A 27984-nucleotide genomic window follows, 5' to 3' on the forward strand; every position below is an offset into this window, starting at 1 on the left:
ATATCATCATTGAATAATAGTAATAGCATAATGTGATAACATTTGTTCACCTGTCTACCCCCCCCCCCCACCCCCTTCTCCTTACTGTTGTGTGTCTGTAATTCTCCCCTCCCTCCTCTACCACGGATATCAACCAATCATGTGCGGCTTTAACCCAAGACTGGGGGCGGGGAATAGAGGACAAAAAAAGTGGGCTCCCATTTCCGGCTCCTTCTTAGGAGCCAGCTCTCTTCTTTCACTATAGAGATCCGGCTCGTTCGCGAACGACACATCACTACAGTGGCGGTCATATGAGAAACAGCTGGCATTGGGATGGATACAAGGCAAACCCCAAACACACGTTGGAACCCATTTGCCCTGAGGCCCCGGGGAGCCAGCCTGGAACAAAGTGTTTCTGGAGAAGAAAAAAAAAAAACGTTGTCACTCGGTTGCTAGCCATTTTTTTCATCCATTTCATTTCAAAACTCTCAAGGTGACTTTAAAGTAACAGGATACATTTTTCTGTGGGTGAGCAGTGGCAGCCACACACGGCAGCGTTCACTGTACCCGGAAGTAACTCAAATAGATAGAAAGCTAGCTAATATATAGATAATAGCTAGCCAGCGAGATAGCTAGCCAGATAGATAGCTAATATATATAGCCAGCTAGACAGATAGCAAATAGATAGCCACATAGCACTACTGAAGGCCATGCCCGACAGGTTTTGACTTACAGATTTATCTACTTGCGAAATATCTTCCAGAGCATATTAACTTGGCACAACTTGTCGGTTGAGAGAGAATAGATAGATAATAGATACCTAATAGAGAGCTAGCCAGCGAGCTAGACCGCTAATAGTTGGCTAATAGATAGCTAATAGATAACTAACTGATAGCTAATAGATAGCTAGGTAGGTAGCTTGATAGCTAGCTCGACTGTCATAATTTATGATGTAACAGGAACCATAACCATCAATTGTTTTCAAAGTTGACTCACGTTTAATTTTAAACACAATTTAATACCCCATAATCTTTGATAAGATTGATAGCCAGCCAACTAGACCGCTAAAAGCTAGCTAATCGATAACTAACAGATAGCTAGGTAGGTAGCTTGATAGCTAGCTCCACTTTCATAATTTATGATGTAACAGGAACCCTAACCATTAATTGTTTTCAAAGTTGCCTCCACTTTTAATTTAAAACATAATTTAATACCCCATACTCTTTGTTCCGATGGTTTTAGGATATCGAAGTTACTGTTGTTGTATGCTAACGAAATGACGAAGAGAGGAGGAGAGAAACCCTCCTTGGCGGAGGTAAACCCAAAGGGTGAACGTGACTCCATCGGGTTCTGCCGCAGCCTGCCGGGAGTGGGAGGGGGCGAGCTGGGGGTGGCGGCGGGCCGGCGACGGGGCGGGAGGACAGGCCGGCCGGGGCTCGACGCGGGACGGTTGCGCTCCCGGATTTCCCCCCCTGCCGGTGGGTGGCACGGAGCTCCGTCGGCCGCCCGTGGATATGGAATGAGAAGGGAAGGCGGCTGGAGATGGGCCGGCCTTGACATCCGCTCCAACTTCCTCGGCTGGCGGCTCGGTTCGGACATGGTAGGACAACAACAACAATCCGAATCAAGAACGGGTTGAGTCCCGAAACGCGGCGTGCCCAAAAAAGGCCATGGAGCCAAGTCAATATATATTTTCCATTTTCTCCGTTCCAAACGTCCCACGTTTAGTTCTTCGGGCAGTCTCTGTATGACGTTGCCGAACTTCATCCAAGAGCAAGCGGATTAAACAACATGTGGACATCGGTGGCTAGTCGCGTTATTTTTAAATTTTAGAACACGGCCATTGAAGCTTTCTCGACCTCCGCGATCGACTACAATTCGGTTGCGTTGCAAGGAAGCGACACGTCGCGTTTTGTATTGTAAAAGATTGACTTTTACAGTTTGGTCGTCAGCGAACGGCTTCCTGCGCAGGGCGGAAGTTAGCATCCGAAACCGAGGTAAAACTTGTTCTATCGTCCTTAATGGGGATTCGTATTACCTCGCAACGAAGCCGAATTGTTCAAAATGTCACCTAAAATAAGAATGTGAGGTGCTTCGTGTAAATCGCCGCGTAATGACACCATAAACGTGTCTCGACTTGGATTTGTGGCTTTTCACGCGGGGGAGTTTGGCGTGAGGGCTCTACGGTGCGGAAGCGGACGTCTGGCGGGCTCCGTCGCACCGGGGCTCGGCGAGGGTTCGTCCTTCTCGGGGGGCTTTTTCATTTTGCCCGGGGGGCCGGTGGCCGGCCCGACAAGGCCAAGTTCAACTTCCTGCCGGTGGCGGAACGCTTTGGTGTTACTCAGCAGAAAATGGCCGCAGTCGGACACGCCGGGCCGAGGGACGAAAGTTGGGCCAACCGGGGGCCTCCGGGCTCGGCGAGTTGGCCGACATTCAAGAGCCCCCAGCCGGCCACGGCCAGTCCTTCTCCCCTCGGTCCACCAACTCTGGAAGATCTCGCAAAGGAGACCCGACTCAGTCGTCATTGTGGTTTCTGATGGACGAGAAGGAACCAGGTGACATTTCAAGACTTGGACCGAGTCCAGGTTTTGATTTGAAACAGCCTAATAATAATAATAATAATAATAATAATAATAATAATAATAATAATAATAATAATAATAATAAGACGAAGAACAACAATAATAGTAATACATTTCATTTATAAGCGCCTTTCAAAACTCTCAAGGACAAATAATTAATTTTAATTAATTTAAATGAATTCAGTCACATAATTTCTTGTGCGAGTGAGCAGTGGCAGCCATTTGCGCCAGCCTTCACTATCCGGAAGTAACACAGCAGCAGCTGGCTAGGTAACTGGCTAGGTATCTAGGTAGCTAATTATAATTCTTATATTATAATAATAAAAAATAAATAAAAATAAAATACATAGATCAATAAATACATATATAAATAGATAGGTAACCTCTCCTTATTCTGATTACTGTGTTATGGACTGTAACGAGTATTGGCTGACAATTTTTTAAAAATATTCACATTCGTCTGTGATTTGGATATTTTTAAGCCAGAAATTTCCCAATTGCGGGACTATTAATAATAATAATAAATTTCATTTATAAGCGCCTTTCAAAACTCTCAAGGACACTTTACAGTCACAGGATACCATTTTCTGCGGGTGAGTAGCGGCAGCCATACCGACAGCGTTCACTCAACCCGGAATAACTCAAAAAGATAGAAAGCTAGCTAGCTAATAGATAGGTAGACCGCTAATAGATATTTAGCTAGCTAATATGTTTCTGTACTCAAATAGCTAATAGATAGGTAGCTAATAGATAGCAAGATAGCTAGATGGCTAAAGGTTTCCTGACTTGACCCAGAAGTAACGCACACATAATATAATAATAATAATAATCTGAATATGATAATAATAAATTTTATTTCAATAATAATACATTTAATGTCTAAGCGCCTTTCAAAACTCTCAAGGTCATTTTACAGTCACAGGATAAGTTTTTCTGCGGGTGAGTAGCGGCAGCCACACGTGCCAGCGTTCACTCAACCCACACATAGAAAGCTAACTAGCCAGCTAATAGATCGCTAATAGATAGCTTGCTAGCCAGCCAGATATCTAATAGATAGCTTGCGAGATAGCTAGCGAGCCAGCTCGATAGCAAATAAAGTGCTCGCTCGGTAAAATGCATTTTGATTCTGAAGGCCTTGCAGGCCCTGACGCCCCACCACCAATTGAATTGTATCAAAAGCAAAGTAGTATAAAGTGTAATTTTTCTGCCCTAACGTGCGTTTGATAGCCTATTTATGACAACATCATATTCAACATATGTCTTGAAAGGGGCGTGGCCTGATGCGTCATGACAGAATCTGTCCTCGGTTATAATATCAATAATAATACATTTGATTTCTAAGCGCCTTTCAAAACTCCCAAAGGTCACTTTACAGTCACAGGATCAGTTTTTCTGTGGGTGAGCAGCGGCAGCCACACGCGCCAGCGTTCACTCAACCCGGAATAACTAAAAAAAAATAGGAAGCTAGCTAGCTAATAGATAGCTAGACAGGTAATAGAGAGGTAGCTAGCTGGTTAGATAGCTAATATGTTCACTTACTCAAATAGCTAGCTAGCTATATATCTTATAGATAGCTAGGTTGCTAATAGATAGCGAGCTAGATAGATAGCTAATATGGTTCCTGAGTGCTGTCATTTCATATTGGGTGCCAAATCCACCGAGGTGGCATTCCATGCCAATATGTCAGGGCATTAGCATACCTTTTTTTCACCGTTTTGCTTTTATTTCAGTGTACCTGCGGATTGTAAGTCAAAGCTAAGCAAACAAACAAAATAAATGTTATATTATTTATCATTTTATTGATGGTTTTATTGTTTTGTGCTTTGTTTTTTTTTATTGTGAAGTAATAATAATAATAATAATAATAATAAATTTCCATGCACCTTTCAAAACTCTCAAGGTCACTTTACAGTCCCAGGATACGTTTTTCTGTGGGTGAGCAGCGGCAGCCACTTGTGCCCGCGTTCACTCAACCCGGAAAAAACTCAAATAGATAGAAAACTAGCTAGCGAGCTAATAGACAGCTTATATTTTATATATATATATATATATATATATATATTATAGCTAGCCATTTAGCTAGTTAACTAGACAGGTAATAGAAAGCGAGCTAGATAGCCAGCTAGCTAGCTAGACAGCGAACACATAGCAAATACATAATGATGATAATACATTTGATGTATATGCACCTTTCAAAACTCTCAAGGTCACTTTACAATCTCAGGATACGTTTTTTCCGTGGGTGAGCAGCGGCAGCCACACGCGCCAGTCTTCACTCAACCCAGAAGTAACTCAAAATAGATAGAAAGTGTCCTTGAATGTTCTGAAAGGCTCTTGAAATTAAATGTATTATTATTATTATTATAAATAATCATACGCCTGGTAAATCAAGGCATTCGTGAGCTCAGGTACAAGAAACAAGTACAGTGACACCTCAGCTTACGAACTTAATTGGTTCCCCGAAAGTGTGTGTAAGGCAAAAAGTTCATCTTCCAAACATTAATTTCCCATAGGAAACCATTAAAAATGAGAATAATCTGTTCCCAGGTCCCCATAAAACATAATTTTCTACTAAATAAGCCTTAAAACTACACAAAATAGACCTTATTTTATGTCTAATAAATGTGCTATTGGATTATAATGAAAGAACTAAACGGTACTGTATAATACAGTCGTTTTATTGACCTTTGTGATGGTGCTTGATGTAGTAGTTGCCTCTTGATGATATCCGAGTGAAGTTGCCGTGCATTCTGGGCGAAAATACCCTCACTCACACTGTCCTCTGCTAGCTGCTTTTCGTTAATCCAAATCAATAGAAGTTTTTCATCCTCTTCTATTGCCTAATATCGTTGCTTAGACAACACATAAACACCCTTAGCCACATGTAGCAATGGTCAACTTAGCGTACTGGGACGCGAAGGCACACAAACGCACACCTCGTTGGTGTTTTTTGATGATTTCCTCCTTCTGGTCGACCGTCATTTTCTTTTGTGTCCTCTTCAGCTTAACACTAGCCTGTGGTGGGGTCTTTTTCGCTCCCATAATAGCACTCGGTAACAAACCACGTCTGCACTCAAAGAAAGGGGGTGTGGAAAACTAGTCCGCCAGCCAACGTGGCGCCGTGTGGTCATCTATCACTGTAATATTGGATACCTGGAAGAACAAAAAATCGGACTGTAAAGTCAAATAAAATGTCTGATACTTTTCTTTTCCTCACTTTTTTGTACGTGTCTTTGTTTTCAGGATGAGTTCCATCCGTTCATCGAAGCGCTTCTGCCGCAGGTGCGTGCCTTCGCCTACACGTGGTTCAACCTGCAGGCCAGGAAGAGGAAGTACTTCAAGAAGCACGAGAAGAGGATGACCAAAGAAGAAGAAAGGGTGGTCAAGGAAGAGCTCCTCGGCGAGAAAGCGGAGGTGCGCCATGGTACACAAATGGACATATGCCATCACCTTTGTCGCCATTCGTTTTAGAATAATAATAATAATAATAATAATACTAATAATACTAATAATAATACTACTATTACTACTACTACTACTACTACTACTATCGATGAGAAGGTTTCTTCAGCCGTCATCTGTACAAATTTGAAGGTTTCGGACGTTTCTATCCAAGAGGCTTCGTCAGCGAACTAAAGTCTGACTGGTCGTATCGGCCCCATTTATATATCCCTAATGTCCAGACATGGTGGCGCCGGACACAGCTATGATAGGTCCTTACTCTCAGGCAGGGGACCCCTCCCTGTGGCCCCACTGATTGTTCCTACATTCCTGACTAACGACTGGCCTATTACCCCCACTCCCACCGGTATCACCTCATCAGCATAACGAAAGTTGCCTAACCTGTTTTGCCTAAGCAGGCTATTGTATGAACGATCCAAATTGAACCTCACCCCACCTCATGGTTGTGCTATACGTTGAAAAAACCTCTGTTGATTTGGACTAACAAAAAGCAGCTAGCAGGGGACAGTGTGAGTGAGGGCATTATCCCCCAGAAAGCATGGTAACTTCACTTGGATATATATCATCAAGTAGTAACTGTACTGTATAATAAAGTGGTTTTATTGACCTTTGTGATGGTCGTTGATATAGTTGCCTCTTGATGATATCCAAGTGAAGCTGCCGTGCATTCTGGGCGATAACACCCTCACTCACACTGTCCCAACAGAAGTTTTTCAACCTCTTCTATTGCGTTTCGACAACACGGAAACAACCTTAGCCACACGTAGCAACTTAGCGTTCTGTTACTGGGACGCTAAGTCACACAAACGCACACCTCGTTGGTGTTTTTCGTTGATCTCCTTCTGCACAATCATAATTTTCTTCAATGTCTTCTTCAGCTTAACACCAGCCAGTGGTGGGTTCTTTTTCCGTCCCATAATAGCAAAAGTACTACACTCGATAACAAACCACATCTGCACTCAAAGGGAGTGGGTGTGTAAAACTAGTCCGCCAGCCACAGTGGCACTGTGTGGTTTGGTTCGTTTGCCGAAAACCAGTTCGTATGCCAAGATTATCTCGCTAATTGAACGTTTGTTAGCTAAAGCGTTCGTAAACTGAGGTATCACTGAACTATTGGATGATAATAATAATAATAATAATAATAATAATAATAATAATAATAATAATAATAATATGTTTCAAAACATACCTGGAGGAACAAAAATGGGACTTTGTAAAGTCAAATAAAATGTATGACACTTTTCTCTTCCACCACGACTTTCTTTACTTGTCCCCGGAAAACACCCAACGTCTTTTTTGGTCCCATAATAGCAAAAGTATCCACTTGATAATAAACCACATCTGCACTCAAAGAAAGGAGGTGTGGAAAACTAGTCCGCCAGCCACCGTGGCGCTGTTTGACCGTGTGGTTTGATTCGTTTGCCGAAAACTAGTTCACCAGCCAAGATTATATTCTCGCAAATTTAATGTTGATAAGGCGAAAAGTTCGTTAGCTAACGCGTTCGTAAACTGAGTTATCACTGTGTATTATTTTCTTTGTAACGATCAGGGAAATTGGTGGAAAGCCACATGCCTGAATAAAATCCAGGATGAAGTTACCTTGTTATTCAGCGCATCAATTTGGTTGTTTTGCCGGCAGGTGAAGCAAAAGTGGGCCAGTCGGCTTCTGGCCAAACTGCGAAAGGACATCCGACCGGAATGTCGAGAGGACTTTGTCCTGTCCGTCACGGGCAAGAAGGCGGCCTGCTGCGTCCTGTCCAATCCCGACCAAAAAGGCAAAATGCGACGCATCGACTGCCTCAGACAGGCCGACAAGGTGGAGCGTCCCCACGGCGTCCCCACGGCGTCCCCACGCGGCGTCCCTCGGCGCTAACACCCGGGTGGTTTTTGCAGGTGTGGCGTCTGGACCTGGTGATGGTGATCCTGTTCAAAGGGATCCCGCTGGAGAGCACGGACGGCGAGCGTCTGGTCAAGGGCGGTCACTGCGCCAATCCGCTGCTTTGCGTGCAACCCAGGCACATCTCCGTCTCTGTCAAGGAGTTGGACCTCTATCTGGCCTACTACGTCCAACGCAGAGGTTGGTACAGGTCTCCCGTCTGATCAGGGCTTGGGCCAGGGGTGGGCAAACTTTTTGACTCGCGGGCCGCATTGGGTTCTAAAATTTGACAGAAGGGCCGGGCCAGGAGCATTTGGAGGGAGTGTTTGGGCCGGAAATACTCCGAACAAGTTATGTCCATAATTTATAAAATCACTTCAAATGACTTCGACTGAGCATATTTTACAAAGATTCCACAGCATATAGCTATAGTTTACGTTTTAAGACTTGCGCTGAATATATGAAGTCTTGTTTTCGAGTTGATGACGATCCCCATGTGACGTCACGTTTGGACCGCCCCTGACCGAGAAAGCGACACACAATGCATTTTGGGTACTTTGTTTGGTCTGAAAACTTCGTGTTGATGGCGAAATTAGAAGGAAAACACATAAATAACGCCATGGTGAATCGTTGTGTGTTGCACCAAGACAACTATTTGATATTCGCTGACACAAATTCCCAGCTGACAAATCAGCCCATTTCCAACGGCGCTTGGGGGCCATCTTCTGCTTTTTCTGGGTGCTACATTGCTGTCATTGACGGCTCGAATTGATATGGGAGGACTCCTTGAATCAATTGCAAACATTTATGCTTTCCTCTTCAGAAGAACACGAACAAGAAAACATCTTCTCCGAATCTGAAGCCATTGTTTTGATTCTCGAGCAAGGCAAGACGTCTTGGCGTGACGTCACGAACAGAGGGGTGGGACCTTCTCAAACTGACCATTTCCGGATTCATTTTGAAGTCATTTTTATTGGTGTTTTTCATTTAAGTAAAAATATCAGCCTGCCTGATTTGGGTATTTTAGATGCTATGAACGTTTTTCTGATGTCAGTGGGAAACAAAAAAAAAAAAAAATGGTGCCGGTTGTCCTTAAAATGTAGTATGTACAAACCTCATAGCACAGTAAAAACACTACAACCCAATTTATTAACTGTCTTTCAAATGTGAAAAATATCCCTGATCAGTTAATAAATTTGTCTCAAGGAATATGCAAGATATGGCATTTACAGACTATTTCGCAGATACTTGGAGGAGGAAATGGAAATAGATTAAAATAACATATGCACTGTGATTTATCAAGATTGCGTCTGTTTTTAAGTTTCCATCGAAGGGGCAAAGAAATCAACATTTATTGAAAAATGGAATCACTTTCAACATTCAAAACATATTATTACACAACGAAATATTCAAGCTCAATAATACCTACTTGTGTTAAATTCCGCAAAATCATAGATGGTTTGTCCTGACCGCGCGCTCAACAAACTCCTCACTGACACTCTCGCCGTCACGCGCAAACAATACACAAGTACCGTCGCCGAGCACACAAACATAGACTACCTGCAGTTGAAATTTGCATACTCGGCTCGGCAGCCAATCAGAAGCCTGCTTCTTTCTTCCGGACTTTCGCAAGCGTTACAAAGTCGTGCAATTGCATGTCATTTTCCAAAATAGATGCACAGAACCTCAAACTAGAAGAAAGATTCAAAAGAAGCTAACAACATATGTGACGCTACAAAACGTAAATTTACATTAAACCGTGACTGTAAAGTGTACGTGAGACTTATGAAAGGGGCTTAATGGCTCGTAGGAATCAATGCAAACGTTGCATTGTGCACCACAATGACAATCGACTACTGTAGCAAAATTTACAGCCATGCGCATTTGATGTAAATTAAGCAAGGTAGCATTTGAAGTTGGTGCATTCTTGATTAAAAAAAAAACTTTATACTTTGTGACAATGTTTCTTATTGGGATTGGTCTCATTTTGCTTCAAGCTGGGAAAAATGCGGCAGGCAACTTTTCAGTTATCTGCCCTGTTGTTCGCTAGCTTTTTGTCATGAGTTTTAGTCACTGTTTGTACTATAATTTGGGCAAGATCGGCGGGCCGGATTGAAAAGCCTAACGGGCCGTATGTGGCCCGCGGGCCGTAGTTTGCCCATGCCTGGCTTGGGCGGTGCAGCCGTTTGCAAGCTATTAGGAAGAAGTTGAGAAAATGTTGTAAGTCAAGACACGTTTTCCATGTAAATGCCCTAATCCGTTCCAAGCCGCCCCAAAATTTGGATATATAGTGAAACCTCGGTTCACGAACCCCTTGGCTTACGAACTTTTCAGTTTACGAACATTAAATTTATGAAAATTTTACCTTAGCATACGAACTATTTTTCGAGATACACACGGAGCTGCCGCAATGATTGATTTGTCGTTCGCGAACGAACCCGTTCTCCTAACAAGGAAATGGCCGCTGACATTTTTTTTGTCCTCTTCCCCGCCCCCAGTCTTCGGTTAAAGCCACGTGATTGGTCAAGAACGCATTAGTAAGGGGAGGTGGTTTAAACATTAAAGAGACAGGCGACAACAGAGAGAGAGAGTGACAAAATGGATAGAAAACAGTGAAATTTGGACTCGTTTCAACTTTGATAGTTCAAAGGCAGAGTGTAGACTGCTGCAAGGTTAAAATTCCCATCAATCACACTCCACAAATAACCCGCACAGGCCATCTGTACACTTGATGATTCCTGAAGATGGTGAAAGAAGACGGTTACGTTCCTCATCAAGTGTTTCATGCTGATGAAAGCGGCCACACCATTCCATCAAGCCATCGACCATCACAAAGGTCAATAAAACCACTTTATTATACAGTACAGTTTATTTCTTTCATTATAATACCATAGTACATTTATTATACATAACATAAGGTATATTTTGTGTAGTTGTAAGGCTTCGAAAATTAGAAAATGATGTTTTATGGGGACCTGGGAACGGATTATTCTCATTTTAATGGTATCCTATGGGAAATTTATTTTTGGGAGACACACTTTTCACCTTACATACTCTGTCTGGGAACCTATTAAGTTCGTAAGCCAAGGTATCACTGTAAATGGTTTCTAAACGTCAAAATATGTAACAAATAAAATAAAAACATATTACAATTGCAATATGGCACAATAAATCAATGAAAGATTCATACGTCAAAGAATTTACAGTATTTTCTGGAGCATAAGGTGCACCCCCAATGGATGGTGGATTTTCAAACATTTTCCATAAACAGGTAACAACCGACTTACCACCCACTCAACCTGTACTTACGACTACAAACACCAGACCCAATTTTTATTTTATTTTAATGCAGTCTAAATGATTTTTTTTGTTTATATCACAATTTAATTTTGTTCATGACCCTATTGGTGATTGTTATTGTCATTGAATAGCATTATTAATATTATGATGTATCGTGGTGTTTGATATCACAGATATCAGTTGTTCTCTCTGGTAGTATCCAGATCTGTACGCAGTATCAGTATGTATACTGAGTACACATACAGGTAACATCCGACTTACGACCAGCTCGATTTACGACCAGCTCGATTTACGACCACCCGTACTTACGACCATGACCTCCAGACCCTATTTTTAACATTTTAAGAGGGGGAGTTTGCGAGTCATTTAGCCTCCGAGTCTCTATTCAACATTTGGAATGGATTTCGACTTACGACCATTTTGACTTACAACCGTAATAATAATAATAATTAATAATACATTTGATTTATAAGCGCCTTTCAAAACTCTCAAGGGCACTTTACAGTCACAGAATATTTTTTCTGTGGGTGAGCAGCGGCAGCCATACGCGCCAGCGTTCACTCAACCCAAAAGTAACTCAAATCGATAGAAACCCGGAAGCATGATTCTATACTGTCGCTTGCTAGCTAGCTAATAAACTCAAAGAATAAACACAATATAGCATGATTATCTACCGTAGCTAGCTAGATAGATAGCTAATAAAGACACACTTATGTATTAGCTATCTGGCTGGCTAGCTGGCTGGCTAGCTGGCTGGCTAGCTAGCTATCTATTCACTATCTAGCTGGCTGGCTATCTAGCTAGGTATCTGTTGGCTATCGATTGGCTAGCTAGCTAGATGCTATTTCCTTCACACCTGTCCCTCTTTTAGAGGCTGAGGAGGCCGGCAGTCCCGCTCGGACGGTGGCGGCGGCGTCCAATCAGGAGGACAGTCGCACCGCCACCATGGGTAAGCGCGCCGACGTCAGCGCCACTAGGGTTAGGTGCGAGGCCTTCACTGACCATCTCGCTCACGTCCACGTCGCAGATGGTCCCGAGTTCCAAGACGCCTTCGTGACGTCGGGAGTTTTCAGCGTCACCGAGCTGGTGCAAGTGTCGAGAAGTAAGTAGGCCTCCGTATGAGAAAAAACTGCTTGGACAAGAAGGCCTAATGCAAGCCTTATTTTGTTAGCGCCCGTCTTCTCCGGGGTGGGGCCAAGTTTCTCCATCGGGGAGCTCCAAGGCCACTTGGCCTATGACCTCAACCAAGCGCTTCCGCAGCCCGTCAACATGCGGCGGACGCTAGCTAGCACCTCGTCCAGAGGGTAAGCGCACCTGCGCAAACGACAACTACTAGCCACCTTGAAAGCCGCTCACAGCGTTTCACATCCGTCCATCTGTCCATCCGTCCCAAACCCAGGACTAAGCGTCCAAAGTCGATCTCCATGGAGGAGGAAGCGGGCAGCCCAGGCGGAGAATATTACCACTCGCCGTCGTCTCCGGGTAGCAGTTCCAGAAACTGGACGGATGACATGGAAGGAGGTAAGGCGTGAACAAAGTTGACCTTTTATAATAATAATAATAAGAAGAAGAATAATAATATTTCATCATTAATCACTTTACAGTCACAGGATAAGTTTTTTTCTGTGGCTGAGCAGCGGCAGTCACACGCGCCAGCGTTCACTCAACCCCGGAAGTCTCTCAGGATTTCAAATGAGGGTTAGGGCCAATATAAGGTTTCAAAATGGGGTTGAGGTTTCAAAGTGTGGTTTTTAACTACGTTTAGGGTTTCAAAATAGGCTTTTAAAAAAGTAACTGAAATTGATAGAACGCTAGCTAGCTAGCTAGCTAATAGATAGCTCACACAGTAGATAGCTATCCAGATAGCCAGCTAGAACGCTAATAGCTAGCTAATAACTAAGTGCCTTTCAAAACTCTCAAGGTCACTTTACAGTCACAGGATAAGTTTTTATCTGTGGGTGAGCAGCGGCAGCCACACGCGCCAGCATCCACTCAACCCGGAAGTAACTCGGATAGAATAGTAAGACAAATAGAGAGAAATCTGGCTAGCAAACCAATAGATAGCTAATAGCTAGCCAGCTAGATAGCTAGCCAGCCAGCCAGATAGCTATAACTGAAATTGATAGAAAGTTAGCTAGCTAGCTAATAGATAGCTCACACAGCAGATAGGTAGCCAGATAGCCAACTAGATTGCAAATAGCTAGATAGCCAGTCAGCCAGTTAGAATGCTAATAGCTAGCTAATAGCTAGCTAATAATAAAAATAATATTAATACTACATTTCATTTATAAGCGCCATTCAAAAGTCAAGGACACTTTATAGTCACAGGATATTTTTTTTGCGAGTGAGCAGCGGCAGCCACACACGCCAGCAACTAACAGATAGCAAATATGTGGAACAGGCGCCCCAACCATGAATTGTTTTCAAAGTTTACTCAGAATAGATAGCTAATAGCTTGCGAATAGATAGCTAATAGCTTGCGAATAGATAGCTAATAGCAGGTGTGCGTTAGTGGCTTTTTTTCAGGGTGTGTTTGTGTGTTTTGTGTGTCAGGAGTGTCCCCTCCGGTGAAAAAGGTGGAGCTGGACAGTCCTTCAGCCCAGGAGAACTCGCCCAGGCTGGGATCGTTCACTCAACACCACCGGCCCGTCATCGCCGTGCACAGTGGTCAGTCGCTGATTAGTAGCCGATTCGCGCTTGACGACCACGCGTCAACCTGACAATGAAAACAAACCAAAAAAATGAGTCTGTGTAAGCGCTCAGTCAGACAGGAGTAATCCATCGATGAAAAGGCTTCTTCAGCCGTCATCTGGATTTATTTGTTTCGCTTCTCAATCCGAGAGGCTTGGTCAGCTAATGAAAATTTTTGCTGGTAACTCTGGCACTATATACAGGTAACATCCGAGTTACGACAGGCGCGATTTACGACCACCCGTACTTACAACCACGACCGCCTGACACCGCAACGCGCAAGAAGCCGGCAACGCGTACTACAATTTTGGACAGCCAGCATGTCACACACTCGCACAGCAATCTACTGCGTGACTACACTCAATACAGTAGTTATACAGTGCAGATACCGTCTCGACATTACATGTACAGTCATACAAATCGATCATACGAAATATAAAATGATAAAAATGATAGTAAAAGTTATCAAATATATTAATGAACTCTAAACAGTTTGTTAGATAATAGTATTCAATAGAAAACGTTGCTTAAAAACAACAGATAATAATAATAATAATAATAATAATCCATTACTAAGCGCCTTTCAAAACTCTTAAGATCACTTTACAGTCACAGGATACGTTTTTTTGCCTTGGGTGAGCAGCGGCAGCCACACGCCCCAGCGTTCAGTGACATCGTATACTATCCTGTCATGTAAACAGCACTCGCGTCGGCCATTTTGAATGGATTTTGACTTACGACCGTTTGACTTCTGGCCATTTGGAATGGATTTCGACTCATGGCCGTTTGACTTACAATCGTTTGACTTACGTACATTTGGAGTGGATTTCGACTTATGACCATTTGACTTATGATCGTTTGACTTACGTACATTTGGAATGGATTTCGACTTATGACCATTTGACTTACAATCGTTTGACTTACGTACATTTGGAGTGGATTTCGACTTATGACCATTTGACTTATGATCGTTTGACTTACGTACATTTGGAATGGATTTCGACTTATGACCATTTGACTTATGATCGTTTGACTTACATACATTTGGAGTGGATTTCAACTTATGACCATTTGACTTATGATCGTTTGACTTATGTACATTTGGAAGGGATTTCGATTTATGACCGTTTGACTTACAATCGTTTGACTTATGGCCATTTGGAATGGATTTTGACTTACGATCGTTTGACTTACGACCGTTTGACTTATGGCCGTTTTGTCGGAACGTACCCGGTCGTTATTCGGATGTTACCTGTGTATATATATATATCCCTAATGTCCAAAGATGGCGGTGCCCTACTCTAAGGTTGGGGGGAGCCGAGGACTATTCCCTGAGGCTCCCCTTTCCCCTAAATACCCGGTTGTGAACCTACTTCTGCTGTGTGCTTTCAGGTCTGTCGCGTCCGCATCCGTCGGCGTCTTTGCACTTTGCGCCCTCGTCGTACTTCCCTCACGGAGCCATCCGTTACCCTCCCCACCTGGGCCAGGACCCCCTGAAGGACCTGGTCTCCTTGGCCTGCGACCCCGCCAACCAAAGCTCGGTGAGCGACGCCGTGTTGTCGTCGTCCTCCGTCCACTGCGTCCTAAGAAACTTTGTTTAATTTTTCTTTCCAGCTCAACGGCAGCAACCAGCTGAAAGTGAGCGGCCATTACCTCTCCTCTCAGATGCTGGGGCCCGCCCTGGGGCCACCCCCGTCGCCCCTACCCCGGCCCGACCTGGCCGTGGACGTCAAGCCGCCCAGTACCTCCACATCTGACGGGCCGGCCAACTCCCCCACGTCGCCCAGTAAGTGCTCGGCAGCCGCTGGCGGCGGTATTTACGTGTCCGATCCGGTGGACTGACCATGTGGTCACCACGACAGCGTACTCGGCCCCCGGGACTCCGGGGACCCCTCCTGCCAGTCGCTCTTCCTTTGTTGGCGTTGCGCCTCGAGACCCGGGTGGACTCTACCAAGCCCAGGTTGGTCCCATCTCAATTTGCACACAGATATGCTGTGTCGTTCGTGAACGAACCGGCTCTTAGAGTCGGCTCTTAATAGGGAGTCACTTACGGGAGCCAACTATTTTCCTTTCCTTCGGTTAAAGCCACACGTGATTGGTCAAAATCAGTGGACGAAGACAGAGGAGACACACACACATATGGATTGGAAATTTTTGTTGACCTTGTTTCTAGATGGGATTTTGTTTTTGAATTTTATATAGATTTTTTTTGTAGCACTCCGTGTTGTACTCCATGTTGAGTATGTTCAGAAGAATATACCGTATTTCCCCAAATATACCGTATTTCCCCAAATATACCGTATTTCCCCAAATATGTCGTATTTCTCCAAATAGACCGTATTTCTCCAAATATGTCGTATTTCCCCAAATATGCCGTATTTCCCCAAACATGCCATATTTCCCCAAATATTCCGTATTTCCCCAAATATGCCGCATTTCCACAAATATACCGTATTTCCCGAAATATGCCGTATTTCCCCAAATATGCCGTATTTCCCCAAATATGCCGTCGTTCCCCAAATATATCATTTTTCCCAATATGCCGTGGTTCCCCAAATATACCGTATTTCCCTGAATATGCCATATTTCTCCAAATATACTGTATTTCCCTGTAATTGCATATTTCCCCAAATATGCCGTATTTCTCCTAATATGCCATATTTTCCCTAATATACCATATTTCCCCAAATATACCGTATTTCTCTCTTCACGGTCTACTTTAATGACAATGAGCTACATCCAGTCGCTAGCAAGTCGTATCTCTTGTCCCGTTTGTGTGTGTGTGTTCCAGTCTTGGTATCTGGGCAACTGAAAGACCAGCGCATCTGTTGCGGGTGCGCTCACACCCAAACGATTGCCATCAGCGACCCCCGATCAGGAGAAGCCTTCCAGATCCCGGATGGAATTTCAGCGGGTGTGGACGTATGGCGGGCCGTGAACTCTCAAAACTGCTCGCTGGCGCCGCAAGGATTTCCCGGGAAAGGACGTCCAATCACGCCCTTGACGCCGCCCCTCCCCTGCAGGTGCTGCTTACCATATATGCAAATAAGCCTTGCTCTTTTTTTCTGTATTCCCCCAAAGAGTCCACAAGAGAGAAAGAGAGTGAGACACCCCATCTTTTCATTCAAATACAGTGATACCTCAACTTACGAATGCTTTAGCTTACAAACTTTTCGCCTTACGAACATTAAATTTGCGAGAATATAATCTAGTTTTCGGCGGACGAACCAAACCACACGGCGCCACAGTGGCTGGCGGACTAGTTTTCAGTGGATGAACACCAAGCCAACACGGTATTATCGCCGAGAAAGCACGGCAACTTCACTTGGATTTCACCAAGAGGCAACCTGAAAGTTCCTCATCCATTGACAATTACCATCACAAAGGTAAATAAAATGACTTAATAATACAGTACAGTTTATTTATTTAATTACAATACAGTAGCACATTTATTATACGTTAAATAAGGTATATTTTGTGTAGTTTTAAGGCTTATTTAGTCGAAAATTATCTTTTATGGGGATCTGGGAATGGATTATTTTCATTTGAATGGTTTCTTATGGGAAATAAATGTTTGGCAGGCAAACCTTTCACCTTACAGACACTTTCTGGGAACCAATTAAAGGACAACCGACACCGTTTTTTTGTTTCCTAACTGACATCAGAAAAATGTTTTATAGCATCTAAAATAGCCAAAACACGCAGACTGATATGTTGAATCAAATGCAAAACACCAATAAAAATGACGTAAAGTGTCCCAAAACTGCCACAAAGTACCCAAAATGCATTGTGTGTCACTTTCTCGGTCAGGGGCGTTTGTGACGTGACATCACGTCACCAACTCGGAAACAAGACTTCCGGAATATTCAGCGCGAGTCTTAAAACGTAAAATATAGCTATATGCGATGGAATCTTTGTCAAATGCGTTCAGTAGAAGTCATTTTACAAATTACGGACGCTTGTCCGGAGGTGTCGGTAGTCCTTTAAGGCTTATTTAGTCGAAAATGATGTTTTATGGGGACCTGGGAACGGATTATTTTCATTTTAATAGTTTCTTATGGGAAATAAATGTTTGGCATACAAACTTTTCGCCTTACACACACTTTCTGGGAACCGATTAAGTTTGTAAGCTGAGGTATCACTGTATGCGTTTTGCACTTACCCCCTCCTCCCTCCCCATCTCCCCTTACGCCTCTCCTCCCTTCCAATTTCCTGCAAAGAGAGCAAAAACAACCAATAAGGGGAAAAACAAAAAAGACTGAAGTTGACAATCACTGTCGGCGTGAAAAATTTCCTCCCAAGGACACGAGCGACGCCCCCCCATCCGTTTAACGCCGACATCTGAGATGCCCCTAAAAATTCTATCCCACCCGTCCAGCCCTGCTTCTCTGGACCCCCCCTCCCCCCCAAAAAAGGTCTTTTTTTGCACGAAATGTCCTAAAACACAGTACGTGCCTTGCCTTTCACTTTAACTCCAAATAATCATGACGCCTTTTTTGAGCAAAACGCAACAAAGATTTTCATGGTACCGCTTCAAGCCCCCCCCCCCCCCCCCCCCCCCCCCCCCGCGGCCCCCCTGCAAAAAAAGTTGCATGCCAGATTGCTTGACGCTTGGTCGCTACGCACTTTTAACTCGGCAACGGATGATTCAACCGCGCCAAAACGAATATAATCGGCTGTCGTTATGTCATAAACCCGAGCTAAGCTAACGCTAGGTAAAAATCTGCCAAAGCGCAGATTGTACGTACCAAATTCATTTGAAAAAAAAAAAACATTTCGCCATCAGACCAGTAAAACGCTTAGAAGGTCACACTAGTAATTGACCTTTGAACTCCATCCTTCTCGCACTTGTAATGGAAAAGTTTGAGAAAAACGAGCGCTTCTCCAACTACAGTCCAACCTGGGGGGAAAAAAAATCTGTTTTTTTATGCCTTCATTGACGACCGACATTCAGGTCAACTTGACACGATCCGCAAATGGAGATCTTGCAGGTCCTGTCAAGCGGACTTAATAATAATAATATTAACACATTTGATTTATAAGCGACTTTCAAAACGCTCAAGGTCACTTTACAGTCGCAGGATCGGGTGAGCAGCGGCAGCCACACGCGCCAGCGTTCCCTCAACCCAGAAGTAACTCAAATAGATAGAAAGCTAACCAGGTAGCTAATAGCTAGCTAGCTAGATAACTAGCCAGCCAGCTAGATAGCTATATAGCTCATCAATAGATAGCTAGATAGCCAGCCGGCCAGCTAGATATCAAATACTTAGCAAATAGCTAGCTATCTATAGCGCTTGAACAACAGCTGAAGCTGTATCAAAGCGCTAACATGGACAAAAGGCAAATGCTGCCCTCTCGTGGAAGGGAAAAGCATTGCCAGACGCCTGACCAGCACTTTATCGGCACCCCTCCCTCGCAAGAAAAACCAAAACCCGAACAAATTCGGGAATGACGCTCCACGTCACACTTTTCAATTCCCGAATCAATTTGGGAATTTGTTTTTTTTTTAAACGGCCGCGATCGAGACGCTCCTATCGATTATCGATATAGCTAGCTGACTGGCTAGCTACCCAGCTGACTATCTAGTAGCTATGTTCTTGAGAGTTTTGAAAGGTGCTGATAAATACTGTATTTATTATTATTATTATTATTATTATTATTGTTAGCTATCTATTAGTTAGCTAGCTTTCTATCTATTTGAGTTACTTCCGCGTTGAGCGAACACTGGCGCATATGGCTGCCGCTGCTCACCCACAGAAAGACTTATCCTGTGACTGTAAAGTGTCCTTGACAGTTTTGAAAGGCGCTTAGAAATCATTTATTATTATTATTATTATTATTATTATTATTAGCTATCGGCTATCTAGCTTTCTATCTATTTGAGTTACTTCCGGGTTGAGTGAACGCTGGCGCGTATGGCTGCCGCGTATGGCTGCCGCTGCTCACCCACAGAAAAGCTTATCATGTGACTGTAAAGTGACCTTGAGAGTTTTGAAAGGAGCTTATAAATCAAATTTATTATTATTATTATTATTATTATTATTATTATTATTATTAAAAAAGCAGTCGGGTTAGGCTGAGATCTCCGCAAAATCGGAGGTTAGCCTCGTGTAGCGTTCCATCGTGAGTTAACGTCTTTATTTACAAAATTCCTAAACCGATAAACACGTTAAGGCAAAAAATGAGTGCATCCAAAAGATAGGCTACCAAATAAAAAACAAAGTCATGTAGTTTATTCTATACATTGTAAGAATGAAAATTGTAAAGAGCAGTACATTGGGGAGACTCAACAAATTCTCAAAAAAAGACTTTATCAACATCGCAGGGATAATACTAGTGGGCCTCAATCGGCAGTACATTTGCACCTAAAAGCTAGCAACCACTCATTTGACGACAATGAGGTTAAAATCTTAGCGAAAGAACATAGATGGTTTGAAAGGGGGGTAAAAGAAGCGATTCTTATAAAACAACAAAATCCTTCATTAAACCGGTCTGGTGGGGTGAGGTTCAATTTGGATTGTTCATACAATAGCCTGCTTAGGCAACAAAAGTTAGGCAATATTAGTAATGCTGATGATGTGATACCGGAGGGAGTGGGGCAATCAGGCCAATCGTTAGTCAGGAATGTAGGAACAATCGATGGGGTCGCAGGGAGTGGTCCTCTGCTCCCACCAACCTGAGAGTAGGGACCTATCGTAGCAGTGTCCGGCGCCGCCATGTCTGGACATTAGGGATATATATATATATATATATATATATATATAGGGCCGATACTACCAGTAAGACTTTAGTTCGCTGACGAAGCCTCTTGGATAGGAGGCGAAACGTCCGATACCTTCAAAAAAGTACAGATGACGGCTGAAGAAACCTTTTCATCGATTGACGTCTTTATATTGTTTAATCACGCTAAAAATATAAAATGAAACAAAAGCAGAATTTTATGACATTGATTCTAATGGGAAATGTTTCTGGAACGGATTATGGTCGAAAACCCAGCTTGGACTGTAGGAGGCGAAGCTTTTATTTATTTTTTTGGGACTAACATTTGACGTTAAAACGTGGCCCCGTTTTCCCAATTTGACGATCGCGTGACGATAGATTACCGAGAGTTGCGACAAATTACGGGCGGACCTTATCTTAGTTTAGCTTAGCTTTGATCGGCTTGAGTTATCCAGTTTGAATTCCAAACCGACGGTAATCATTTTGAACGAGACCCCGCCCCCTTGCCCCCCCGCCCCCCCATGTTACGTTGCATGTACGTTTTTGTACTTTTATCCTATAATGAAAACACAAAAGTGTGTCTAAATACTCTGAATGTACTCCAAGTGTTTGACTGGTGGCCGAGCCACAACTTTGCGCCATAGTGATGCTAACGATGCTAATGCTAACCTGTGTCCGAAGGAGACACTTTTTTTTAAATTTGTTTCGCGTTAGTAGAAAAGGAACAAAATGAGGGCGTCGCCAAGAAATCAAAGAGAGGATAACGGTGGGCAAACAGGGCCAGGGAGCCAAACCAACTGAAAATTTGAGTCGAAAGCTGCCCGAACCACTTCGTGGCGTTTTCTTCGTACGGCCCACAATGCTCTCGATTTGCTTCTGTGCGAAGGCGCCACGGTAGGCGTCCGACTGGCCCAGGCCTCTCCTGGGTGGAGTTTGCAACCTCTGCATGTTCCGACGTGGCTTTTCTTCGGGTATTCCTCCCACATTCCGAGAACCTGCACCATAGGTGAATTGAACACCCTAAAAAAATTGTCCCTGGGGGGGTGTGATTGTGTGTGCACCCCCCCTCTCGCCTACTGACCAGAATAGACTCCGGCGATCCCCCTTTGAAATAGTTTGACTTGTTTTTTTGGGGGTGTAGCAGCAATATGCTAACGGAGAAAAGGGCTGCAGTTTTGAGGCTTGTTTTCAGGTTTTTTTCTGGCTTTCTTAAAACAAACGAGCAAACAAACAAAAAAAAGAATGCAAAAACTTTCATATCAACATTAACTCATTGACTGCCAGACGATGTGCAAAATAGGTGTCCACTCCAGTGCCAGGGTTTTTCACTCCAATTGCAGGACCCACAGAATATTGACTTTTAGGACAACATAAATGATTCAATACAGCATTACAAACTTTTGACTCTCTTCTTTTGTCATAAAAAAGGGTTAATTACTAAATTATATGAGTCTGGGGTTATCGGAGCTTGAAATGGTGGCAGATGTACAAAATACAATACATATGCAGGTAACATCCGACTCACGACCGAGTTCCATTCCGACCAAACGTTCGTAAGTGAAAATGGTCGTAAGTCGAAATCCATTCAAAATGTTGAATAGAGACTCGGAGGCTAAATGACTCGGAAACTCCCCCCTCTGGTGCCATCACACAGTCGATTGCTGTGCGACAGTGTGACATGCTGGCTGGCCAAAATTGTCGTACGCGTTGCCGGCCTGCTAGCGTGTATAATACATTAAAAATGTTGAATAGAGACTGAGTTCTGTTCCGACCAAACGATCTTAAGTCGAAATGGGTGTAAGTCGAAATACATTGAAATTTTTGAATGGAGACTCGGAGGCTAAATGACTCCTTAACTCTCCCCTCTGGTGCCATCACACAGTCGATTGCTGTGCGAAAGTGTGACATGCTGGCTGGCCAAAATTCTCGTACGCATTGCCGGCCTGCTAGCGTGTTGCGGTGTCAGGTGTAGAATTAAAATTTAAAAAATAGGGTCATGGTCGTAAGTACGGGTGGTCGTAAGTCAGATGTCACCCGAGGTAACATCCGATTTACGACCAACTTAACTTACGGTCGGAAGTCAAATGGTCCTAAGTCGACATACATTCAAAATGTTGAATAGAGACCGAGTTCTGTCCGATCAAACGGTCGTAAGTCGAAATGGTTGTAAGTCGAAATACATTGAAATTTTTGAATGGAGACTCGGAGGCTAAATGACTCCTAAACTCCCCCCTCTCGTGCCATCACACAGTCGATTGCTGTGCGAAAGTGTGACATGCCGGCTGGCCAAAATTGTCGTACGCGTTGCCGGCCTGCTAGCTAGCGCGTTGAGGTGCCAGGCGTAGAATTAAAAATGTAAAAATAGGGTCTGGAGGTAATGGTTGTAAGTACTGGTGGTCGTAAGTCGAGTCGCTCATAAGTCGAGCCGGTCGTAAGTCGAACCCGTCGTAAGTCGAGCCGGTCGTAAGTCGGTTGTTATCTGTATATTGATTGAGATGGCGCTTTAAGAACAGCTCTGAAGCTGAAAAAAAGCACTAACATCTTAAAAAGGGAAATGCTGCGCCCTTGTGGAAAAGTAAAAAACATAGTCACAGGTCTACCCAGTGCTTTATCGGCACCCAAGCATGAAAAAAAACAAAACCCCAACACATTGGTGAAAGGCGCTCAACGTCATATTTACAATTCCCGAATCAATTGGCCAATGGCAGTGAATGAGTTTGCATGACGTGTCAATTGTAAGACAGAAATGAGGTGTTTGAGACTTGGCGCGTTGTGATGACATCATCGCTCGCAGTCACTCAAGGCTGATGGATTGTTTTACTTTAACTATGATTGCCTATGCAAAAAAAAATATCAATAAAGTTATATGACAAGTGGATGATGATGATTCATTGAAGGCTGTGGACATTTGACATGATTTGACGCCAACCATTAAAATGGCGACAGACGCGTTGAGTTTAGCGAGCGACCAATCAGATGGCCGTCTGCAAGGGGACGGCAAGCGGGAAAGGACAAATCTGGTGGACGGCCGGCTCGCGGGTGGCCAACTGCGCCCTGCAGGCAGAACCTTCTGGACTATCGTGGAAGGAAACGCACGTGGGCTCCTGCCCGTCCATCGGCAGCGGCTCCGTATTCTGACCAAAACAAAGATGGTGGGTTGGGGGGAAACAATGAGGTGCTTATAGCGCTTATAAATGAAATTTATTATTATTATTATTATTATTATTATTATTATTATTATTATTATTATCATTTGCTCGCTATTTGCTATCTATTAGATATCTAGCTTGCTAGCTTGCTATGTATCTAGTTATCTATTAGGTATCTGGCTGCCTGGCTATCTAGCTAGGTATCTGTTGGCTATCGATTGGCTAGCTAGCTAGCTTTCTACCTATTTGAGTTACTTCTGGGTTGAGTGAACGCTGGTGCGAGTGGCTGCCGCTATTCACCCTCAGAAAAACTTATCCTGTGACTGTAAAGTGACCTTGAGAGTCTTGAAAGGCACTTATAAATTAAATGTATTATTATTATTGTTATGATTATCATTTGCTCACTAATTGCTACCGATTAGCTATCTGGCTGGCTAGCCAGCTAGCTATATATTAGGTATCTGGCTGGCTGCTATCTAGCTAGCTATCTGTTCGCTATCGATTGGCTGGCTAGCTAGCTAGCTTTCTACGTATTTGAGTTACTTTTTCGTTGAGTGAACGCTGGCGCGTGTGACTGCCACTGCTCACCCACAGAAAAACTGATCCTGTGACTGTAAAGTGACCTTGAGAGTCTTGAAAAGTGCTTATAAATTAAATGTATTATTATTATGATTAAAAGTTGACCTTTGGCGCTGACGCTGGACTGACCTTGGGCAGATACAACTCGCAGTCCAGTCGGCCCACTTGGCCCGTGTTGTGGCTGTAGGAGGTTCGGCAAAACGCGTGATGCTACGAAGAAAAAGAACACAACAAAAGCACGTTGGTCAAGCGGTCAGAAAACGACTTTGCGGCGCGTCCAGGAAGGGAACTCACGGCTCGGTCCGGGCAGCGAGCGCTGCAGGCCTCCGGAACTATCCGGGAATTCTTCGGGCAAACCGTTTCCACCAGGGCAAATTTGGACCACGTGGACATGCCGCTGCTCATGATGTACTGTCGCCGGGAAGGGAGGGGGGGGAGGGAGGGAGAATGGAGGTGAGGAAGACAGAAAGAAGGCAGGAAGGAAGGAAAGGAGGAAGGATGGAAGTGAGGAAGGTGGAAGACAGGAAGGAAGAAGGATGGAAGGAAGGCAGGAAGTGAGGAAGGAAGGAACGGAGAAAGGCAGGAAGAAAGGAAGGAAGGAAGGAAGAATGATGGAGGGAAGGAAAAAGCAAGGAAGGCGAGAAGGAAGTGTGGAATGAAAGAAGGAAGGAAGAAGTGAGGAAAGAAGGAAGACAGGAAGGAAGAAGGATGGAAGGAAGGAAAAGAGCAAGGAAGGCGGGATGGAAGTAAGGAAGGAAAGCAGAAAGGAAAGAATGCAGGAAGGAAGGAAAGAAGGGAGGAAGGAAGGAAGAATGTTGGAGGGAAGGAAAAAAGCAAGGAAGGCGAGAAGGAAGTGAGGAAGGAAAGAAGTAAGGAAGACGGGAAAGAAGGAAGAAGTGAGGAAAGAAGGAAGACAGGAAGGATGAAGGATGGAAGGAAGGAAGAAAAAGAGCAAGGAAGGTGGGATGGAAGTGAGGAATGAAAGAAGGGAGGAAGGAAGAAGTGAGGAAAGAAGGAAGACAGGAAGGATGAAGGATGGAAGGAAGGAAAAGAGCAAGGAAGGCGGGATGGAAGTAAGGAAGGAAAGAATGCAGGAAAGCAGAAAGGAAAGAATGCAGGAAGGGAGGAAGGAAGGAAGAATGTTGGAGGGAAGGAAAAAAAGCAAGGAAGGCGAGAAGGAAGTGAGGAAAGAAAGAAGGAATTAAGGAAGACAGGAAGGAAGGAAGAATTTAGGAAAGAAGGAAGACAGGAAGGAAGAAGGATGGAAGGAAGGAAGGAAAGAATGCAGGAAGGAAGGAAGGCAGTAAAGAAGGAAGAGCGCACACACAGAGAGCCCCCCCCCCCCCCCCAAAAAAAAAAGGCGTTAAGAAGGCAATTGTGGGTGGGTGGGTGGCGTTGAGCCGTCTCAGAAGGCGACGGCGCTCGCTCACTCGCACGCTCACTCGCTCACCCCGCTGGTCAGCTGCGAGATTTCCATGAGGGCAAAGTAATGGAGGTGGTTGCTCTCCAGGTTGAACTTGGTGACGGCCGCCGCCACCGCCTGCACGCCCACCTTGTCGTCCAGAGGCAGCAAAGTCGGGCAGTCGGGACACTGCGCCGCCATCTCCGCGTTGCTCAGCTCTGCCCACAGGAAACAAGTCCGACCGCCATCTTGAAAAAGCCGCTCATCCTCAATGGCGACCGATCATTAGTGTTGACCTGGTGTGGTGACGCAATTGTGATTGAGCACCCGGGCCACGTCTCCCATCACATCCAGCTTGACGTGACACGTGGCGACCGCAGGCTAACAAAAAAAAAGACGACACGCACACGCATGTCGTTAGCATGTGATGCTACACCCCATGAGCGGACACCATGTTTCTCACTTGAGCTATCTAGCTGGCTACAGGGCTACCTATATATTTGCTATCTATTCTCTATCTAACTAGCTACATAGCTATATATTAGTTATCTATTAGCTAGATAGCTAACTTTCTATCTATTTGAGTTATTCCGGGTCGAGTGAACGCTGGCGCATCTAGCTATCTGTTAGTTATCTATTAGCTAGCTAGCTAACTTTCTAACTATTTGAGTGATTCCGGGTTGAGTGAACGCTGGCACATGTGGCTGCCTCTGCTCACCTGCAGAAATACTGATCCTGTGACTGTAAAGTGACCTTGAGAGTTTTGAAAGGCTGGCTACCGAGCTATTTGCTATCTATTCGCTATATAACTAGCTAGCTGGCTACCTAGCTGGCTATCTATTCGCTATCTAACTAGCTAGCTGGCTCTCTATCTAGCTATCTATTTGCTATCTAACTAGCTAGCTGGCTCCCTAGGTAGCTATCTATTTGCTAGCTATTCTCTATATATCTAACTAGCTAGCTAGCTACCTATTAGATATCTATTTGCTAGCTCGCTAACTTTCTATCTATTTGAGTTATTCCAGGTTGGCGTATGTGGCTGCCGCTGCTCACCCGCAGAAGATCCTGTGACTGTAAAGTGACCTTGAGAGTGTTGAAAGGCTGGCTACCTACCTCGCTATCAATTTGCTATCTATTCTCTATATAGCTAGCTGGCTAACTATTTGCTATCTATTCGCTATATAGCTAGCTGGATAACTATTTGCTATCTATTCTCTATATAGCTAGCTGGCTAACTATTTGCTATCTATTCGCTATATAGCTAGCTGGATAACTATTTGCTATCTATTCGCTATCTAACTAGCTAGCTGGCTACCTAGCTAGCTATCTATTTGCTATCAATTCTCTGTCTAGCTCGCTATTAATTATCTATTAGCTATTAATTATCTATTAACTAGCTAGCTAACTTTCTATCTGAGTTATTCCAGGTTGAGTGAACTCTGGCGCGTGTGTCTGCCACTGCTCACCTGCCGAAAAACTGATTTTGTGACTGTAAAGTGACCTTCAGAGTTTTGAAAGGCGCTTAGAAATGAAATGTATTATTATTATTATTATGATTTATTATTATTTACCCGTTCAGACTCCATCATGTTGTCGCACTGGTCTTCGGGTTTGGGATTGGTCACGTGGCAATTGCTCTGCTTCAGCTTCATGTCCATGTCCACGTGGCAACCTCCCTCCACCTACGCCCGCAACAGCCAAAAACCAAAGGAGACCAAAGGGGGACAATTTGGTCCACTTGGACCAGTTGGACTTTTGGACCTCGGACGGGATTTCGCGTCCCGCATTTGCCGGCGCCGGCTAACCTGTTGGTACGCGCTATTGAGGACCTCCTGCAACTTAAACTTGAAGCCGTGCCGGTGGTGCTCGTTGATGTGCCGGACGGCAAAGTTGGCGGCCGCCGTGTCGCCGTCCACGTTGCACGTGACCGCCGCCTCCAGGAGGCCGGGAGCGGTCGCCGGGCAGAGCAGCAGAACGGCCAAGAGGTGAGTCACCGTGACGGCCATCGCGGGAAAAAGCGATCCGGGACGCTCGCCGACGACCTTTTATGGGGGGGGACGGCGACGGGGGAAGGGAGGACGGGGCTACGGACAAACATGGACTTTCATCAGGTGGACTCGGACGACCAATCGCGGGAGAGTAAATGAGCCATGTCCTCGGTGGCCTTGAACCCTCAACCCCACTTGCGGCAAAATCAATTCAAGCACACAAAACAACAAACGACAGCTTTGGGTCAATCAGCGC

At 44.3% G+C, this 27984-nt stretch overlaps 2 protein-coding genes across 2 annotated transcripts; one reads left to right on the plus strand and one right to left on the minus strand.

Annotated features, from left to right (window-relative positions):
* The first annotated feature begins 387 nt into the window (after positions 1-387).
* On the plus strand, positions 388-23486 carry nfic (nuclear factor I/C). Its single transcript, XM_089001842.1, has 13 exons — positions 388-1579; positions 5805-5975; positions 7663-7839; positions 7917-8100; positions 12071-12148; positions 12227-12301; positions 12371-12503; positions 12599-12720; positions 13753-13866; positions 15283-15431; positions 15505-15676; positions 15753-15850; positions 16682-23486. The coding sequence occupies exons 1-13, from the start codon at positions 1256-1258 to the stop codon at positions 16700-16702; spliced, it is 1818 nt and encodes a 605-aa protein (XP_088857968.1). The 5' UTR covers positions 388-1255; the 3' UTR covers positions 16703-23486.
* Positions 23409-27761, minus strand: LOC148895274 (antihemorrhagic factor cHLP-B-like). The gene is made up of 7 exons (XM_089001843.1): positions 27546-27761; positions 27312-27422; positions 26037-26121; positions 25789-25958; positions 24633-24749; positions 24468-24548; positions 23409-23744 (listed from the first exon to the last, which is right to left on the minus strand). Exons 1-7 carry the CDS (start codon positions 27744-27746, stop codon positions 23583-23585), a joined length of 927 nt encoding a protein of 308 aa, XP_088857969.1. The 5' UTR covers positions 27747-27761; the 3' UTR covers positions 23409-23582.
* Positions 27762-27984: the final 223 nt, after the last annotated feature.

This window comes from Hippocampus bargibanti, linkage group LG07 (assembly GCF_051943395.1).
Source record: "Hippocampus bargibanti isolate YZ-2025 linkage group LG07, ASM5194339v1, whole genome shotgun sequence".
NCBI classification, from domain to species: Eukaryota; Metazoa; Chordata; class Actinopteri; order Syngnathiformes; family Syngnathidae; genus Hippocampus; species Hippocampus bargibanti.

What these genes read in the sequence shown, in the direction of transcription:
- nfic (XM_089001842.1), top strand. Translation starts at nt 1,256, where the DNA reads ATGACGAAGAGAGGAGGAGAGAAACCCTCCTTGGCGGAGGTAAACCCA. An exon ending in GCTGGTGCAAGTGTCGAGAA is followed by an intron (nt 12,302 to 12,370) that starts GTAAGTAGGCCT and finishes TTATTTTGTTAG; the next exon opens with CGCCCGTCTTCTCCGGGGTG. An exon ending in GTGGACTCTACCAAGCCCAG is followed by an intron (nt 15,851 to 16,681) that starts GTTGGTCCCATC and finishes TGTGTGTTCCAG; the next exon opens with TCTTGGTATCTGGGCAACTG.
- LOC148895274 (XM_089001843.1), bottom strand. Translation starts at nt 27,746, where the DNA reads ATGGCCGTCACGGTGACTCACCTCTTGGCCGTTCTGCTGCTCTGCCCG. An exon ending in TCAATAGCGCGTACCAACAG is followed by an intron (nt 27,423 to 27,545) that starts GTTAGCCGGCGC and finishes TTGCGGGCGTAG; the next exon opens with GTGGAGGGAGGTTGCCACGT. An exon ending in CAATTGCGTCACCACACCAG is followed by an intron (nt 25,959 to 26,036) that starts GTCAACACTAAT and finishes TCCTGTGGGCAG; the next exon opens with AGCTGAGCAACGCGGAGATG.